The 20585-nt window shown below is 44.5% G+C and overlaps 1 protein-coding gene across 2 annotated transcripts in view; it reads right to left on the bottom strand.

Moving 5' to 3' along the window:
- Positions 1–1940: 1940 nt before the first annotated feature.
- CTCF (CCCTC-binding factor) overlaps positions 1941–20585 on the bottom strand; it is a 445740-nt gene continuing 427095 nt past the window's right edge. For both annotated transcript variants that reach the window (XM_073605105.1, XM_073605104.1), the window contains exon 11: positions 1941–4285. In XM_073605105.1, the coding sequence (XP_073461206.1) occupies positions 4101–4285 (185 nt within the window). In that variant the 3' untranslated portion in view covers positions 1941–4100. The remainder of the gene's footprint in view (positions 4286–20585) is intronic.

Here is a 20585-nt window from a genome sequence, read left to right as displayed (position 1 = left end):
TGCAAGGTGGGGAGATATCAAGGTGTAATTATTTCAGAAGCCAAACTGGTATAAATGTTTTTAGGCACAAAGTAAGGGTACATTTAAAATTTAGTAACATGGGGTAGGACTTGAGGTGACAGTGTAAAATATAATGAGTAATTTCTCTAAACCTAAACCGTTCTGTCAAGATCTCAAACTTATCATAATCTCCAAGTAGCTGTACTGTGCATGCGCTGGTTTGAAATGTTTAGAGCAGCCTTCAGTAAATTGCGGACCATGGTCTGAGACACGGACTGAGTGATGCCCATTTCCGGACCATCAGTCCAGTAGTCAGCGCACGATCCCTGATGCTCAGCAGTAATTAGTTGCAGGAAACGCCGGTGTTCCAGCAATCAGTGATGTTACATGCACGCTCCGTCCCCCGTAGCAAGTTTCTCTGCCCAGTTCACACCCCCTGCAGCTTGTTCCTTCTGCCAGCTCCCACCCCCTGCAACTACTCCCTTCTCCGATCTGTGCCGTGTCCTACTTGACATATGCAGGTATGCTGTTAACTTGGATCGGATCTATAGGTGCACTCTGATGGGCACATATGGTATAAAGGGGCATACAGTAGATCAATTATATAAACAACACAAACAGATGCATCCAAGGGCTTAGTAAAATTGGGTACTGGGTTACATAATATACCCTGAAAGAAAAAAAACTTATAACTAAAAAAAAAATAAAGCAGCACAAATAATTTTTAACACCTCAACTGGTACAAAAACAACACTAATCAACCAGCCTGGTTTCATGTTTTTTGGATGCTGTAGAGGGGGGCTGAGTGAACCTTTGGTAACTTTAGTAAATAACTGAAAAACAAAAGGCGGTAGAACTGAGATTTTAAATAGAAGTATGGTCTTTTTTTTTTCCAGTATCATACTTACCTCGGTGGATGCAGCATCGGTCCGATACTGCATCTGTCCCCGGGCGCCTTTGCACTGAGAACCGAGCGATCGAACATTGCCGATGGCTTGGTTCTCACAGCTCCCTTGGTGCCTGGACTGATTTCTGTGACGTCAGCAGAGAGCATGAACGAACTGCACTCCTGTGATCCACAGGAGAAGCCCAGCAAAACGAGCTTTGGGTGGACTTCTCCTTTAAACAGCACAAAGGTGGCATCAATCAGCCTGGTTTCATGTCTTTTGTCTCTTGTAGGGGGCTGGGTGAGCTATAGTGACCTTTAAAAAAAATCAATAACTGAAAAACAAAATAAAAAAGAAGAGTAAAATGGCACAAACCAGCACAATCGCGGCACTAACCAACCAGCCCGGTTTTGCATCTTTTGGTTGTTGTAAGGGGGCTGGGTGACCTTTGCTGACCTTTATTAAATCAATAACAAAAATTAAAAGAAGATAGAATGGAGATTTAAGTGCCACAAACCTGCACAAAAATGGCACTAACCAACCAGCCTGGTTTCATTTAGTTTTGCTGTTGTAAGGGGACTCTGGGTGATGTCATCGTCAATAAAAAACAATTGCTATTATCTTAAAAAAAAAAGCAGCACAAATAAAAGAATTTATGGCACAAAACAGCAGAAACATAGCACTAACAAATGGTATATTTGTTTGCTGAACTAAAAATGAGAACCAGATCACCAGGATAACAAGGTCACCCTGACAGTTTGAAAGATACCAATATAAGTTACAGTGTCTTGTCTCTGTCCAAATTGGAGACTTTTACCCTCAATTCCTGATCTTGTCACTCAAGGTCACTGGGACAGGAAGGAACTGTGAATTTCCAGAGGGCACAGACAGCAAAACCTTTTCTGATTGGCTTTAACCCTTCCCTATTCTATCCAAAACAAAATGTAAAAAAAATTACTATATGAAAGAATACAAGGTTAAACAAAAAAAAGTTAATGATAATAAACATAAGCCAGCAAACACAATTATGAAAAGGTCATCACAACACAAAAGTAAACCCACATTAATTTATTAGCTATACAGTGGTACATTCGCATTTCAGAAATACTACTTTTTGCCCATAAATGTTGGCCTCTTAATATAATCAAAATATCACACAAGACAGCAAGTACAAAAGGCTTTAAACTATCCAAAGATCTAAGCTGACAGTTCTTGGTAGGCAGTATATCATTGGGGGAAAAAAAAGGTTTCCCACAGCGAACAGCAGAGTGACCCACCCCCTCCCCCACACCTCACATGACTGTCAGTTTTGACGAATTAAGGAATTCCTTCCAATCAGCTGCTTGTACCTGAGAAAAGAGACTGCCACAAGGGTGCTACAGTGCTTTAAGGACAAGTTCACCTTTCAAAAAAAATAAAATAAATGCACATATTTTTGCAGGTAAAAAATGTGCTTTTTTTACTGGAGCCTGCAGAGCATTGCATCCATAATCATCAGTCTTCTTCTCGCTTTTGCCCATACAGACTTTCGATTACAAAACTAGAGGAAGACCAATTGAACTACGAGCATGATGATCAGCGCACTTGCAACCTATTCAAACTACAAGTCCCTCTGCAGCCAAAGGTACACTTGTCGTTTTTTTATTCATAGCACTCCGAGAATGAATGACATGGTTGTGTTGGAAGCTACTGTTTTCATAAAATGACAGTGGGTGCAGGGAGAAGATCCCTGCCAACTGCCACAGTGTGGGGAGCACTGGAGTCAGTAGGCGGGTGCATAGTAGCATGCGACATGTTACACCCTGCATATGGGTGTGACATGCTCCCAAAGGTGAACTTATCCTTAAGGCTGGGTTCACACTGAAATCTGATGCGGCTCACAGCCTGAATTCGGACCTGAAACAGAGCCACAGGCGCACAGAACCCCAGTGAAATGCGCTCTGCAGCTGCCCCCGGAGATGTGTGAACTGGCTCCATTGAGAGCTGGTCAGTCTCCTGTCATGCATATTGGATGCGGGGAAACCAGCAACCAATTTGTATAAGTGTGAACCCAGCCTTAACCTTTTTTTTTTTTTTTCTTTAAACCACTATACAGATTTGGCTCAAAAATCTTCTGGAAATTGTCAGGGCTGCTTTTTTGTCTATAACAAACAGCTAATAAGCGACTCCTGCTGATCTGGGAAGATCACGTCTGGTCAGCATTGGCAGGTTGTTCACTGTCTTAGAGTGGGTAACCTCTGATTACATGAAAAAAAAAAAGTAGCCATTATGATAGAATATATACATTGTCATTGGCAGCACAAATCATGTGCATAAAAAAAAAAAAGGGAGTTAAAAAAAAAAAAAAAATTAGATTACATCATTGTACCTATGGTCAAGTTGAACTTGAACACTTATACATAAGTATGAAAGAAAGCTAATGATTTCAAAATGTGGTGATAAAAACCTAATGTGTTCCTAACTTATGCATTCACTCATATTAGTTCCCCATTTAAAATAACCTTGCCCACTACTTCTTTGCACAATTATACAGTTTGATAGAAAAACGTTTACAATTTTTTTTTTTTTTTTTTTTTTTTTTAAAAGTTATTTACATAGTCAGATCTTGCACAACAAGACAAAATAAACTTTTAAACAGCGTGTGTCTGAAAAAAGGTATAGGTATGTGTGTATACATTTATGAATATATATGCACACAAACAGTCCCTTTCCTAACTTTTTTGTAGGGGACCAGTGAATCTTGAAAAGGGCAGGTTTTTAGTAGAAATCAAGGTTTTCTAATAAAATGACAGTTTAACAATTTAAACAAAGTAGTAGGCAACATATAACTTAATTGTCTTTTCTTCTCTAAAGCGCATACATTACATATGCCTATTACCATTAAAAATAGAAAAGATTGGCTAAAATGTGCATCCTTTGAAAGGTGGGGGGGACTTTACTTGTCACTGCTGAGCTGTAACAGGCAACAGTGAATTAGAAAAGAGTCCCTTGAAACATCACTAAGCTACAAACAACCCCCAATATGTCCATGATTTCCATTTTTGGTCACTCAATGAGTTTGCCCCAGCCACCACTCTATAGGCATGGTAAAACGGATATTTTAAAATAAGATGAAGCAACCAAAACAGAAAAATAATACCCATAAAATAGATATGAGACTTTAAACACAGCCCTGATCAGCTAAAATCAGAAAAGCTGTGAACCTATCCATTATCACCGATCCATCATGCTCAAAATCATCTCTGGAGTAAGGTCGCCATTTGGAGCTTCCATTGTGGGAGGAGGTGGAGGACCTGCTATCACACCAACTGCCTCCATGTCAGTCTCCTTCTTCACTTGAACTATGATGTTTTCAATGTTCCCTGTTGATTGATCCTCCACTTCAATTATGGTTGCAGCTGAAATATGAACTCATATTAATATAAAAAAACTTATAAAGCCAAGATTATAGCAGTAGTAATAAGACTTAAAGTGCATCTTAAATCAAAAATAGGATTTTTGCCTTACCTTTAACAGTGCACTGCCAGAGATTCTAGTGGAGATCGGACTGTGCACTGAGATATTATATTTATAGATATAGTTGGTTTATATGCGGCCACCTTGCCCACACCATGCATCAGTTTTATTCATATGCGGCAGCCTTGTTTATTTAGAAGCAGACATTTGTCAGATTCTCTCTCTCTATATATATCTCTCTCTATATCTCTCTCTCTCGATATATATATATCTCTAACAGTAATACTAAAGTGCTATTTTTAAAAGAAAAAAACAAAAAACAAACAGGTTATACTTTCCTGCTTTGTGAAATGGTTTTGTACAGGGCAGCCCAGATCTTTTGCTTTCTATGGGGTACCCGAGCCGAATCGCAACTCTGTGTGTCCAGACACGGAGCCATGGTTCGGCCTCACCCCCCTCTCTCGATTGGCTGACTTTGACAGCAGCAGAAGCCAATGGCGCCACTGCTGTGTCTCAGCCAATCAGGAGAGAGTCCCGGACAGCCGAGGCACTCGTGGACATCGCTGGATAGAGATTGGGGCTTAGGTAAGTATTGGGGAGGCTGAGGGGGACTGCTACACACAGGTTATTGCATAGAGATAAAAACCTTCGGCCTTTACAACCACTATAAGTGTTTTTGGGAAAATTCTTTTCTATCTATATTTTAGCTGTTACAAGCCCTTCCTGCAGCCAACATATTACCAGGCCCTCTTGTTTGGGCATGGTTCTCCCTTTGCTAAACTTTTATTTGGATCTTTGGCTTTTAAAGCGTTTGTGACTTAAAAAATACAAATAAAATGGATCCTATTGCCTTAAAGCATGTTATACAGCACAGTGGTCCTTTGTATCACCTGAACTATCTGGCTGATCTTGTGCGCCCCCCACCCCCCGTAAACTGACCACGGTTTATCATTGCTGCTGAGCCCTGACACCATGGTCAGTTTACGTGTCTAAGTCATCCATAGCTCTCCTGTCCTCCTCTCCCCTCCTTCCTGCCTGTCTGCGCTGATCTGCTCCCCTCCTGCTGTGATCATATAACGCAATGACATTCCTACGATCCCCTCTGCTATATTAATGTCCCCTGTGTATGTGTTTTCTTTTTAAATGCCGCCGTATACCTCATTTCATAGGACCGCTCGGCACTCACGTGACCGGCGGCCTTTCCTCCTCCTGGCTGATGTCAGCGGGAGTTTCTCAGCCCCGCCCACTGCAGCTGTCAGATCAAGAGAGGCTGCCGGTCACGTGAGGGTCAATCAGCGCTATGAAATGAGGTACACAGCAGCATTAAAAAAAAAAAAAAAAAAAGCACATACATTGGGGACATTATTATAGCAGAGGGGGTTAACAACCACTGTTTAATACTGATGGGATGTGGTGCCTATGAGAGCTCCTTTGACCAACCTTACTTTTTCTTGAGAGTGCATCACATCAGCAGTCACCAAACTTTTTGGCACCAGGGACTGTTTTGTGGCAGTGAATTTGTCCAGGGAATGAGAGTGGGGGGTTCATATAGGTCGGTCCTCAGTACACCCTCACATCACAACCCCCCCCCCCCCCTTTTTCACAGCACATTCCCCTTCCATATCAGTGTGCACAATCCCCCCTCCTTCACACACTTCCCCCTTTAACCTCTCAAGGGCCACCCCACGTACATAAACTGCGGACGGGGTGGCCCTTTAACGCAAAACGTCATTTCCTCCATTGGCTCGGGGGGGCGCTCTCCCGCTGTGATTGGACAGGAGCCAATCAGCACCCGTGATCGTTCGCTGGAGAGGCTGAACGGCAGTCTGCCTATGTAAACAAGGGAGAGATCTGCGATTCCTGCTAATCATGAACACAGATGTGTCTCTTCCTCGAGTCAGTCTATCCCCCGCACAGTAAGAAAGCACACCACCCAGGGAACACATTTAACCCTCAGATTTGTCTGTGGCAATGTTAAAAATCACTGATCGCCATTACTAGCAAAAAAAAAAAAAAAAGTCCATTGATCTAGCCCATAGTTTGTAGACGCTATAACTTTTGTGCAAACCAATTAATATACGCTTTTAGGGAATTTTTTTCTTTACCAAAAATATGTAGCAGAATACAAATTGGCCTAAACTGATGAAGTTCGATTTTTTAATTTTTTTTTTATTGGATGCGTTTCATAGCAGAAAGTAAAAAATATTTTTTTCTTCACAATTGATAGTTTTTTTTGTTTATAGAGCAAAAAATAAAAGCCGCAGAGGTTATCAAATACCACCAAAAGAAAGCTCTATTTGTGGGAAAAAAAAAGGACATCAATTATATTTGAGTACAGCTTTGCACGACCGTGCAATTGTCAGTTAAAGTAATGCAGTGCTGTATCGCAAAAAAGGGCCTGGCCAGGAAGGGGGTAAAACCTTCAGGAGTGGTCAAAGCAGTCCAACAGGGTCCCCAGTTCCCCTTCACATTACAGTCCCAATTATATCACAGTGCCCCTAGCAATCACAGATAAACCCCCATCACCAAGCCCCTTGCAATCATGCCCCCCCCCCCTTTCCTCTCTTACATCACTGCCTCCCCTGCACAGTCCTACCTTTGGCAGGGCAGAAGCAGTTATCAGCCTATGTGTCAACTCCCAGGTCTCCTGCCCCACTGACGATGCCATCCTGTCAGCAGGGGAGGGGGCAGGAGGAGCTGCAGATTTGGATGGAGGGCAACTAAGAATTTAATAAGAGGGCGATTACCCGCTTGTTACTATGAAAAGACTCACTCTATCCAGATCTCCAGCTCCTCCCGCCCCCCCCGACCTGCTGATAGGATGAAATAGTCGGCAGTCAGCAGGAGACCCGGGAGAGGACACACAAGCTGCTAAGTGGCATGACCACAGCCAAGAAAGGACTGTCTGGAACTGTGGCCTCTGCTCATCCCCTACTGGCGCCCCGTTCATTAACAGGCAACTGACCGGTACTGGTCTGCGGTCAGGGGTTTGGGAACCCCTGCATTACAAGGCACAGGATGGTATTCTGTAAGCAAATACTGAAGCTGCATTCAGGAGATTGAACATTGACAAACAGGAGCTATAAGAACAGCCCAGTATAACCCCTCTTACTGGCAGCGTGGCTAGCAAATAGGAGTAGATAATAGGATACAGAGGAGAGGGACCAGTGTCCTGTAACGTACTTCCACAAAAGGATTTCACAGCTAAGAAAAATTAAAAAAACAAAAAAAAAAACAAAAAACAAAAAAAAAAAAAAACGGGTGGCATTCTGGTTCAAATTGGAGATGCAAAAGCAGCACAAATGAAGGTCGGGAAATCCAGCAAATTAATGGCTAAGATGCCCACAAAAGAACACCACATGAACAGATAGGCCCCTGCAACTTACAGGGCCACCAGAAGAACCCTTCAACCAAAGCCAGCATCAGGCGGGACCTTAATGTCCAACCTGGCAAAACTTAATGAACCATAGACCAGGTTGCAGTTTCCCAAATCTGAGAAACTGAAGCCTGATGCTAAAAGGCCCAGGAAGCAGTAACAGATGGCACGAGCCTTGACCTGCAAAAGTAGAAATCTTGGGGTTGTAAGCTATGATGAGTTGTGTACCCCATACTCATTCACATAGGGTTAGGGGCCAGAATCTGGGGGCCCCTGCCCGCAGAAACCAACAACCAGCCAGGGGTGTTGGGAAGAGGCCCTTGTCCTCAACATGGGGACCCCCATGTTGAGGGCATGTGGCCTGTTATGGTACAGGAGGGGAGGGGCTGTGTGCTCAGATAAGGTACTGGTATGGAATCCTGGGGGGGGGGGGGGGATGGGCCACGCCAATTTCTTTTTTTCATTTTGGCTTGGGGTTCCCCTTCAAGATCCTCAGCACACAAGTCGCACCATCATGACTCGACTTCCATTCAATGGGCATCCATTGATTTTGAATAGAGGCAGAGAAACGCAGCTAAGCACGCATTGACGCCAATGCGAAGCGCTGATAAAATCGAATTTTTTTGCCGTTTTCCTGGCGTTGGTACTAGTTTTAACGTCAGTTTATCAGCTTCAGTGTGCACTGCACGGACCCTCTATGATGAACTAATGCAATGTGATAATGCTCATTTGAGAAAACACATGTCTCTTTTGCACAGGTGCCATGTATTGCATCATGTCAGGGATGCATGGAAAAACAAATGTGTTTTCAGTTGATGGAAAGGCAGTGACTGCTTTGCTAGATTCTGTTAGTGTTGTGACATGAGTTAAAGGCGATTGTGTAAATCCTGCAAAGTTACACTCTACCTCTATTGGGGTTATTTGCATACATGGTGACACACGTGACTACCAGACTGCTGTGGTGGAAGTTGATACCCCTTAGGGCACGGTGACACATTCAGTGGGAGTGGTACCCTCAATGCTTCATGAAGCCCTAGTAGGGAAAGATTTTCCACACTGAGTTTGTGGGAAAAGAAAAAGGATAACAGAGCTTCCCCTGCTAAAGAAACACCGGAACTCACTCCAGACCCTTTTGATTTGTAAGGGAAACTGTTGGTGTGTCCAAGGAAGAGGTAGATCGTTTTACTTTTTCTGTAATGGCTGGGGGGTAGGAGCAGCTGGTATCCTGGCCCCAGCTTGAGGATAATGAAGAAATTATCTCTGACTCCAATAGTGAGAGTGGGCAGAATGTGGGGCCTGATTTAGAAGTCAGGCAAGATGATTTTTGTACGGAACTACTAAGAAACACCACACTCAATAGATCCAGAGAAAACATTAAAATGATGGATGGGAAACCTGTTGAACCTAATGTAGGGGTGTCTTTTCGCTACATGGCCCTTAAAAATAACTTGGTGCATCAGTAAGTAAAGCAAGGGGAGGAGGTAGAGCAGCTAGTGGTTCCCAAACCCTATCGCAGGATGGTATTAGATTTAGCCCATGGTCATGTAATGGGTGGACATCTGGGTATAGAGAAACCAAGGAGAAAATAATCCAGAGAGATTATTTTGGCCTGGGTTAGATGCAGATGTCAAAGAATACTGGCAGGGGCCAGCACAGAGGCTGGTGGAGATGAGGGGTGGGCACCAAAGCAGAGTAGATGGGTGAATGTAAGAGTAGAGGGGAAAGTGCCAGGGAGGCTAGTTCTGGGCATCCCAATAAGTATGCCCCGTTAAGTGACATTGGTAAAACCAGTCAGGGACCAGTACTGCTGGAGCTGACTCCCCTAGCTGCCACGGGAATAACTCCTCCAATGAGGGTGGGAGTAAAGCCAAGAGAAAGGAAAGACAGATTCTGGTGGTAGGGGACTCAATTCTTAGGACAGAGAGGGCAATGTGTCACAAAGACCTGAAGCGTCGAACTGTATGTTGTCTACCAGGCGCTCAGGTTGGGCACATAACGGACCTGGTGGACAGATTATTGAGAGGGGCTGGGGAAGACCCGGCTGTCATGGTGCACGTTGGCATCAATGTCAGAGGAAGATGGAGTGTCCTTAAAAAACGATTTTAGGGACTTAGGAGCTAAATTGAGGAAAAAGGACCTCCAAGGCAGTATTCTCAGAAATACTACCGGTACTTCGAGCCACACCAGAAAGGCAGAGGGAGATTAGGGAAGAGAAAGGAGGGGTTTGGGTTCCTGGAGAACTGGGCCGACTTCTCAGTCGGTTACCAACTCTTTAGAAGGGACGGACTGCACCTAAATGAGAAGGCTGCAGATCTGCTGGGAGTGAAGATGGCCTGAAAAGTTAGAGAAGCTTTTAAACTAGGCGACGGGGGGAGGGTCCAGAGGTAGAGATAGCCGGCGCGCAACAAATTCCAGAGAGTAGTACTGTGGGCATTAGTGGTAGGTTGACTAAAGCACTTCAACCCGAAGCAAGTACAGTAACAAGTCCTATTTGCAAATTTAGAACACCCAATAAGGAGATAGTATGCGACCGGTCTAAACTACATGGCATGTTCACCAATGCCAGGAGCCTGGCGGACAAGATGGGAGAACTAGAGCTACTGTTGTATGTGGAGGATTTAGATTTTATAGGAATTTCAGAGACTTGGTTCAACAGCTCTCATGATTAACTGGCAACCATTCAAGAGTATTCCCTATATCGCAGGGATAGAGGGTAAAAAAGGGGGAGGGGTATGCCTGTATATCAAAAATGATGTACAAGTAAATGTGAGAGACGACATCACTAAGGGAGCATAGGAGGGGTGGAATCCTTATGGGTAGAGCTAAAAAGGGAGGAAATTAAGAGGAAAGTAATACTGGGAGTATGCTATAGGCCCCCTAACCAGAAGGAGGAAGCGGGCCTCCTATTACAATTTGGATTAGCGGCAAGGAAGGGAAGTGTCATTATAATTGGGGATTTTAATTATCCAGACATAGACTGGGTGGAAGGAACTGCGCATTCATCTAAGGCTCACCAGTTCCGAATGGTCTTGCAGTAAAATTTCATGGGTCAGATGGTAAATGCACTGACTAGAAACAAAGCGTTACTGAACCTGCTGACTATCAACAATACAGACCTAATCACGGATGTGGAAATGCGGGGCAATTTAGGAAACGGCGATCCCAGGTCAATTAGTTTCAGTATAAATGACACGAATAGGAAAACATTAGGGGAATACAAAGACACCGAATTTCAATAGAGCCAACGTCCCTAAACTACGATCCTTACTAGAAGATACTAAATGGGATAAAATCTTAGGAATAAAATACAGAGGAAAAATGGGTATGCTTTAAGAGCATATTAAATAAGGGTATTAGCCAGTGCATACCAACGGAAATAAATTTAAAAGAGCCAACAAAAGTCCTGGGTGGCTTAACTCCAACGTAAGAATGCATATAAAAGCAAAGGAAAAGGCCTTCAAAAAATACAAGGCTGGGGGATCATCATCAGCATTCCAACTTTACAAAGAATGCAACAAGAAATGTAAGTGTGCAATCAGGGCAGCTAAGACAGAACACAAAAGGCACATTGAGGAGGAGAGTAAAAAAAAAATCCCAAGAAATTCTTTAAGTACATAAATAGTAAGAAAGGGAGGTCAGATCATATTGGTCCTATAAAGAATGAAGGGAATTTGGTTACTAAGGATGGAGAGGTAGCAAAGATATTGAATTTATTCTTCTCCTCGGTCCTTACGAGGACATCAGTGGGCTTCAGTAACCAAAACTGCAATGTTTATCCTCATGACACGTCACAGGAAGCACCCTGTTGGCTATCAGAGGATAGAATTAGAAATAGACTTGAAAAAACTTAAAGGTGTTGTAAACCTTCATGTTTTTTCACCTTAATGCATCCTATGCATTAAGGTGAAAACACCTGGCAGTGACCCCCCCCCCCCGTTTTACTTACCTGAGCCCTGGAACATGATCCGGCTGGGGAGCGCTGTCTCTCTGCCCGGGGTTCTCGGCTCTTGATTGGATAGATTGATAGCAGCCATTGGCTCCCGCTGCTGTCAATCAAATCCAATGATGCAGACGTCTATGGACGCGAATGCTGGACTTGGGAGCACCCGCAAGGCAGTCCCCTCTGGGTTATCTGATGTGGGGAGGAGCCGTGGGAGCCACCGGGGGACCCCAGAAGACCAGGTTTGGGCCACTCTGTTTGAGCTGCACAGTGGAGGTAAGTGTATGTTATGTTTGTAAGAGGAAAAAAAAAAAGAAAAGCCAATGTAGCACCAATATTTAAAAAAAGGCCAAGATACATCCCTGGGAATTATACCAGTTAGCCTAACATCAATTGTATGCAAGCACTTGGAGGGGATAAGGGATTATATACAAGATTTTAGTAATGACAACGGTATCATTAGCAGTAGACAGCATGGATTCATGAAGAATTGTTCCGGCCAAACCAATCTATTAACCTTCTATGAGGAGGTGAGCTGCCATCTAGATAAAAGAAAGCCCATAGACGTGGTGTATCTAGATTTTGAAAGGCATTTGATACAGTTCCCTGTAAACATTTACTGTACAAAGTAAGGTCCATTGGCATGGACCATAGGGCGAGTACTTGGATTGAAAACTGACTACAGGGGCGAGTTAAGAGGGTAGTGATAAATGGAGAGTACTCGGAATGGTCCGGGGTGGAAAGGGGGGTCCCCCAGGGTTCTGTCCTGGAACCAATCCTATTTAATTTATTCATAAACGACCTGGAGGATGGGATAAACAGCTCAATCTCTGTATTTGCGGATGATACTAAGCTAAGCAGGGCAATAACTTCTCTGCAGGATGTGGAAACCTTGCAAGAAGATCTGAACAAATTAATGGGGTGGTGGGCAACTACATGGCAAATGAGGTTTATTGTAGAAAAATGTAAAATAATGCATTTGGGTGGCAAAACTATGAATGCAATCTACTCACTAGGGAGAAAACCTCTGGGGGAATCTAGGATGGAAAAGGACCTGGGGGTCCTAGTAGATGACAGGCTCAGCCAAAGTGCTGCCAGTAAACAGAATATTGGCATGCCTTTAAAAGGGGATTAACTCCAGAGATAAAACAATAATTCTCCCATTCTACAAGACTCTGGTCCGACCGCACCTGGAGTATGCCAACCAGTTCTGGGCACCAGTCCTCAGGAAGGATGTGCTGGAACTGGAGAGTGTCCAGAGAAGGGCAACCAAATAATTGGACTGGAGGACATTAGTTATGAGGAAAAGTTACGAGCACTGAATTTATTCTCTGTGGAGAAGAGATGCTTGAGAGGGGATATGATTTTAATGTACAAATACCGTAACTGGTGACCCCACAAAAGGGATAAAACTTTTCCACAAAATGGAATTTAATAAGTCATTCACTAAAATTCGAAGAAAAGCGGCTTAACCTTAAACCTTAGAGAGTTCTTTACTGTAAGAACGGTAAGAATGTGGAATTTTTTTCAGTGGTATCAGTGGGGAGCATCGATAATTAAAAAAAAAAAACTATTAGATAAGCACCTGCACAACATACGGGGATATACAATGTAATACTGGCATAAAATCACACACATAGGTTGGACTTGATGGACTTGTGTCTTTTCTTTATCGTACATCACGGGACACAGAGCAGCATAATAATGACTAATTGGGTTATACGCTACCTTTAGGTGATTGGACACCAGCAACCAATAGTAAGACCGTTCCTCCCATATAACCCCCTCCTATATAGGAAATACCTCAGTTTTTTCGCCAGTGTCTTGAAGTTGATGGTCATGGCTGTTGAAGCTCTTCAAATTCTTCAAATAATGTTCCAGTGAGGATGTTATAATCGGATCCATTCGGATGGCATAAGAAAGCTAAAGTGGATGGTATCTGAGCCTCGGTTCAAGAGCGAGGTTTTGCTTGTAATGTGTGCTATATGGCGCTGGACCCTTATTAAATTGGTATTCCTGGTCATAACTTGCCCAAGGTAAACCAGAAGGGTGCTTTACAGGTTCAAGGGTGTGGCCCCAAAAAATGGGGGACCCGGTCCTTGAAGGTCCTCAGGAGGCGCTACCCGCCGTGATGGGGGAAGATTGGGCCTGGTAAAAAGGATCCTGCTGCTTGGGATGGTGAGTACTCCCTTTGGGAATTTATATATATTATATATATCTATATATATCTAGATATTTGTTCCCTTTGTTCCAATGGTGAACCTTTGCTTGTGTCTGGGAAATTACAGAGCGCCAGGTATGGCGCGCATTTATGGCAGACGCGCGCATGCGCCGAGTGCGTCCGGGCACGGCAGAGGCGCCGTGCACGCCGCTGGCGCGCGGGAGTGCGCATGTGCTCAGTCCGATGCTAAGTAGGCTTTATAAGGAGCTGGAGCTCCTGGCATGTGCTGGGACATCACAGGGCGATACTTGGGCACGTGAGTTTGGAGGTTTTTGGACACAGTTGCAATAGGTTAAACACTGGTCTCAGCTTGTGGGGAGTACTTTTTCCTCGTATGTAAGCAATGTCTTCCAGAAAACGAGGTACAGGGAGCAGGGCAAACACAGGGGTAAGAGTACCTTCCTTGAAATCAGGAGACCAGCCCCATGCTGATGCAGCCTCTGTCTCCCCTGAAAGACCTGCGGCATCTGGCCTGGCTGAGCCATTGCATTTGTCAGGCATAGTGGCCACCACCAATATTCCTGCCTCGGCTTATGTTACAAAGGATGATTTGGCATCAGCATTAGCAGGCCTTGAAGGCAAAATAGCTGGCATGATTGCTTCTGTAACACAGGGAGGGAAGAAGAGTAATAGATCTCCCTCCCCTGAGCCATGTGGAGAATCACTAGAGCACCAGGACTCTTATAGCCAAATGGGTCCAGGCGATCTGGAACCAGAGTGGGCAGAGGATTTGTAGGAGGTGGCCATGAAAGATCGGGAAGAAGGAGAGGCTGAAGAATCCTCAGCTGAGGTCTCAGGTTCGGAGAAACCAATTTCAGCCTCCCATTCCCAGAAATCGTTTATCCAATCTCTGACTGAGATGATATGAGTTGGGTTTAAGTTACCTCTGGTTCAGGAGTCTGGACTATCCTGCTACTTTGGGATCCTTGCGACCTCAGCAAGGTTCCCAGGCGTTCCCTTTGCATCCACTATTGGAGCAGGTGATCTACGCAGACTGGGATCATCCAGACAGGATATTCTTGCCTCCAAAAAGGTTTTCTATCTGATATCCTATGGAGGAAAAGTTCAGGAAGAGATGGGGTACACCATTGGTGGACGCCGCCATTTCTTCAGTGAATAAGAATTTAACCTGTCCAGGGGATAATGCCCAGGTATTTAAGGTTAAGAAGCTAGAGTCCTTATTTAAAGCCTCCTTTGCGGTGGTTGGTGCAGCAGTTCAACCAGCAGTTGCAGCCATTGGGATTTGTCAATCCCTAAAAGACAGTTTTAAAAGGTTAATAAAAAACCTGCCTTGTCAGGAGGAACCTTCCGAGGAATTGTCGGAGCTTCCTCATGCTTTACGTTTTGCAATGGACGCATTGAAAGACTCAATTCAGCAGATGTCTCGTTTTGCGTTACTGTCCGTACATATGCGCAGGGTTTTGTGGCTAAAGAACTGGTCTGCTGAGACGCCATGCAAGAGGCTACTTGCAGCCTTTCCATTCCATGGAGAACGCTTGTTTAGCGAAGATCTGGATAAATATATCCAAAAGGTCTCTGGTGGAAAGAGTGCCCTCCTCCCTACTAAAAGGAGAGGTAAGCAACCCTCTTATAAAATTCCCAATGCTCCAGGACCTAGTGCTTCTTCCCCCAAGCGGTATTGATGGCCTCAGCCGTCAGGTTTTAAAAAAACCTCAGGGTCAGAGGAAGCCCTGGAACCAAAAGCCAGCCAAGTCCAACTCTAAGTCAACCTTATGAAGGGACGCCCCCGCTCTCACGGGTGGGGGGCAGGCTTCGGCTGTTTTTGGATGCATGGGAATATCTGGTCTGAGCAGGATGGGTTGTTTCCACTATAACACAGGGTTACAGAACAGAGTTCCGGGAAATCCCTCCAAGCCGTTTTCTGTACTCAAGGGTACCGTTGGATCCAGAGAGAAAGAAATGCCTATTGCTAGCCTTGCAGCATCTGATGAAGCAGGGGGTAATTGTCAAGGTTCAGCACAAAGAAAGATTCAAGGGGTTTTACTCAAACCTTTTTTACCGTGCCGAAACCAAATGGGGAAGTAAGGCCCATTTTGGATCTCAACCTTTTTGTAAACGTCCGGTCCTTCCATATGCAGTCGGTTCGTTCAGTAATAAAATCTCTGAGAAAGGAAGATTATTTAGCGTCCATAGATATCAAGGACGCATACCTTCATGTACCGATCTTCGGTCCACATCAAAGGTTTCTGCGTTTTGCAGTAGATGGCCGTCATTTTCAATTTGTGGCACTGCCATTCGGTCTAGCCACGGCCCCCAGGGTTTTCACAAAGGTTCTGGCCCCGGTATTGACGTCCCTAAGGTCCCAGAAGATCTCCGTGGTAGGTTATCTGGACGATCTTCTCTTGAGAGATTGCTCTTGCCCCATCCTGATCCAAAACGTGTGAAGAACAGTGCGGATTTTACAATGCCTAGGTTGGACTCTAAATGTGGACAAGTCAACCCTTTGCCCAACCCAGGCCTTGGTGTATCTGGGTCTGGTCTTGGACACCGCCCAAGAAAGGGTATTTTTACCCCCCTTAAAGGTCACTTCCATAGTGGAACTCGTCCAGAAGGTGAGAAAAGAACCAAGGCCTTCTATTCGGCTGTGCATGAGGTTGCTGGGCAAGATGGTGTCATCCTTCAACGCAATTCCATATGCACAGTTCCACTCCAGGGTGTTCCAGAACTGCATTCTGGAAGCCTGGGACAGGTCTGCTCGAACCTTGGATCATCATATGGTTCTATCCCCACAGGAACAATGGGGTCTCTCTTGGTGGTTAAAAACCAGCAATTTGAGAAAAGAAAAATCTTTTCCACCAGCAGTCTGGAGGGTAGTAACTACAGACGCCAGTCGCCTCGGCTGGGGAGCAGTCCTGAAGGAGGCGTCTGTCCAGGGAATATGGTCCCAGGCAGAAAGGACCTTGCCCATCAATCTATTGGAGATTCGGGCAGCTCGTCTGGCTCTGCGTTTCTGGACGTCCAGGTTATGGGGTCTCCCTGTCCGAGTCCAGTCCGACAACTCCACGGTAGTGGCATATATCAACCACGAGGAAGGTACCAGGAGTCGGGCAGCCCAAAGAGGTGAATTACATATTGACTTGGGCAGAAAAGCATGTGCTGTGTCTTTCGGCAGTGTTTATACCGGGGGTGGACAATTGGCTGGCAGACTTCTTAAGTCGCCAGAAGTTGTTGCCAGGGGAATGGTCCCTGCATCCCGAAGTTTTTCTACAGATCTGTCAACGTTGGGGGACCCCAGATGTGGATCATCCAGATTCAATGCCAAACTGGACAGGTTTGTATCCAGGACCAAGGATCCGCTTGCTGTCAGGATAGACGCATTAGTAGTTCCTTGGGATCAGTATTCTCTGATATATGCTTTCCCTCCAATCCAAATTCTGCTGCACTTACTACGCAGAATACAGGAGGAACGAAAGCCAGTGATCCTAGTGGCCCCAGCGTGGCCTCGGAGATCCTGGTACTCGGAGATTGTGAAGTTGGCAGTGGGGGACCCATTGGTCCTGCCGTGCCGTCCAGACCTGATGTCTCAAGGACCCATATTCCATCCTTCTTAACGGTTGCTCAATTTGATGGCATGGCTATTGAGACCAGAATATTGAAAGACCGTGGTATCATGGGTTTAGTCTTGTCTACTTTGATAAACGCTAAAGTCAATTTCTAGAGCTATCTATTATAGAGTCTGGAAATCATACATTTCTTGGTGTGAGGAAAGGAAATGGAACCCTCGTAGGTATACGATTGGAAAAGTTCTGGCCTTTCTTCAAGCAGGAGTAGACTAGAAGCTGGCTTTAGGGACAATTAAAGGACAGATTTCGGCCTTATCAGTTTTTTCCAGAGACCAATTGCATCCCATTCTTTGGTATGAACCTTTGTTAAGGGAGTAAGGCACCTAAGGCCGCCGGTTAAGCCGCCTTTATGTCCCTGGGACCTAAATTTGGTCCTGTTAGCTTTACAGTGTCAACCGTTTGAATCTATTGGACATATTCCGTTTGTCCTATTAACCAGGAAATTGTTTTTTTGGTGGCTATAACTTCGGCTAGAAGGGTATCAGAATTGGCCACCCTTTCTTGCAAAAAACCTTTTCTGATTCTTCATCAGGACAGAGTGGTCATGTGCCCTCGTCCGGATTTTTTTTTACCAAAGGTAGTTTCGAAATTTCATTTGAATCAGGAGATACTTTCTACCTTCCTTTTTTCCAAACTGTAAAACTAGAGTAGAAAGGTCACTTCACTCGCTTGATGTGGTGAGGGCGATCAAAGCATGCAAAGTTTTTTTTTTAAAGAGGACAGCTTCTTCTTTTCGGAAAACTGACTTTTTGTCCTGCCGGAAGGGCCTAAAAAAAAAAAAAAAAAAAAAAAAAAAAAGACAGCCGGCAACAAGTTCAACTATATCCAGGTGGATTCGCCAGACTATTATCCAGGCGTATGGATTAAGGCACAAGGTTCCACCTTTGGATTTAAAAGCACACTTCACTAGAGGGGTTAGTGCATCATGGGCAGTACGCCAACAGGTGTCTATGGCTCAGGTTTGCAAAGCGGCCGCTTGGTCTTCAGTTCATACGTTCACCAGGTGGATGTTAGATCTCAGAAAGAGACTTTTTTGGCCACAGCATGTTGCAGGCAGCTTTATAGTCTCTGGCCCGTTGGGCTTAGGGATATGGTGTCTCCCCCCCCCCCCCTCAGGTGCATTGCTTTAGGACATCCCAATTAGTCATTATTATTGCTGCTCTGTGTCCCGTGATGTACAATAAAGAAAAACAGATTTTGAATACAACTTACCTGTAAAATCCTTTTCTTGAAGTACATCACGGGACACAGAGGTCCCTCCCCTCTTTTCTGGGATCGTCATTGCTTGCTACAAAACTGAGGTATTTCCTGTATAGGAGGGGTTATATGGGAGGAACCGTCTTACTATTGGTTGCCAGTGTCCAATCACCTAAAGGTAGCGTATGACCCAATTAGTCATTATTATGCTGCTGTGTCCCGTGATGTACTTCAAGAAAAGGATTTTACAGGTAAGCTGTATTAAAAATCAGTTTTTTTTCAACCTCAAATCATGCCCAGTGCCAGTATTCTGTGCCATCGCCCCATTTTCGCAGTCCGCTGGTACTGTTACTAATATAAGAAGTGCCTTTTGAAAGAAAAAATTGGCATGGTTCTGGTGGGGCCAGTAGTAAAGTCTGCCCAGGGCTGTAGCCAAGACTATTGCCAAAGAGTTTATCCAGGTATTTAGTCGTGTGGGTATTCCAAAAGTGGTGTTAACGGATCAAGGCACATCATTTATGTCCAGAGTCCCTAAAGAATTGTGTAAATTGTTTAAAATCTCACATCTCCGTACCTCTGTCTATCACCCCCAAACTGACGGTCTTGTGGAGAGATTTAACAAAACGCTCAAAAACCTGTTTAAAGGTGTTTGCCATATGAGAGGTATCTCAGGCATCTATGGGGTATTCCCCCTTCAACTACTGTATGGTATACATTTAAGGGGATTATTACTAGATGTCGCAAAACAAACACTGGGAGGGAGAGACCACGCCTTCTAAAAGTGCCATCAAGCATATGTCACTGATGCAGGATAGAAATGCCATGGGAACATATAGAGCAAGCCTAGGAGGCCCAGAGAAGGGTTTATAATCGGAGTAACAAGACTTGAACTTTTAACCCTCGTGGTAGAGTGCTGGTACTAGTCCCCACAGTTGAGAGTAAATTCCTAGCAAAGTGGCAAGGTCCCTTTGAAATTATGTAAAGAGTAGGGGAAGTAAACTACAAAGTTTACCAGCCAGGAAAAAGGAAACCAGAGCAAATATATCAAGTTAATCTCTTGAAACCTTGGAAGGACAGAGACTTTACTGGCAGTCCCAATACCCCAAAAGGACATGTCCCCGGGACACCTGAGATACCTATAACTGAAACCTTGTCAGTGGCCCAACAGAAGGATGTTAAAGAGTTTGTGAGTAAAAAAAAGAGACTCTCTCACCTGACCAGTTATACAGCATGACATAATTACGGAACCAGGTGACTGGGTAAATGTAAAGCCCTAAAGAATACCCGAAGCTAGGCAAGAAGCAGTTGCAAATGAAATAAAGAACATGTTAGAGTTGGACGTGATAGAGGAGTCGAGTCCCACAGTGACTGGTCAAGTCCCATTAGTGTTGGTCCCAAAACCAGATGAACTATAAGATTTTGTAATGATTTCAGGACGTTGAACAGCGTGTCCAAATTCAATGCGTACCCAATGCCTGGGGTCGAAGAGCTTGTTGACAGATCGGGAAGTGCCCGGTACATAGCTACTTTAGATCTGACTAAATGTTATTGGCAGATACCCCTAACAGAATCTTTAAAAGAGAAAAGAGTGTTTTCTGCCCCCGAGGGATCTTTCCAGCTTAACCACTTGCCGACCAGGCCATAGCCGAAAGACGGCTACAGCGCGGTCGGCTTATTCTGGGAGGGCATCCATGGACGTCCTCCCAGAATGTCACTGTATCTGTACAGTGCGAGGGGAGAGATCGTTTTTAGCAGCGCTGTTGGCTGGATCTGTAGTGCCCACAGCGCTGCTCTGTGCTCATACTGGCCAATAAATTTTAACAAAGATTTTTATTTTTACAGAATTTTCAGACTTTTGATTTATAGTGCAAAAAAAAAAAAAAAAAAACCCAGCGGTGATTAAATACCACCAAAAGAAAGCTCT

Source organism: Aquarana catesbeiana, linkage group LG11 (genome assembly GCF_042186555.1).
Source record: "Aquarana catesbeiana isolate 2022-GZ linkage group LG11, ASM4218655v1, whole genome shotgun sequence".
Classification (NCBI taxonomy): domain Eukaryota; kingdom Metazoa; phylum Chordata; class Amphibia; order Anura; family Ranidae; genus Aquarana; species Aquarana catesbeiana.
Note: the sequence above shows the minus strand (reverse complement) of the source record. Positions and strands in the feature narration are given on the sequence as shown.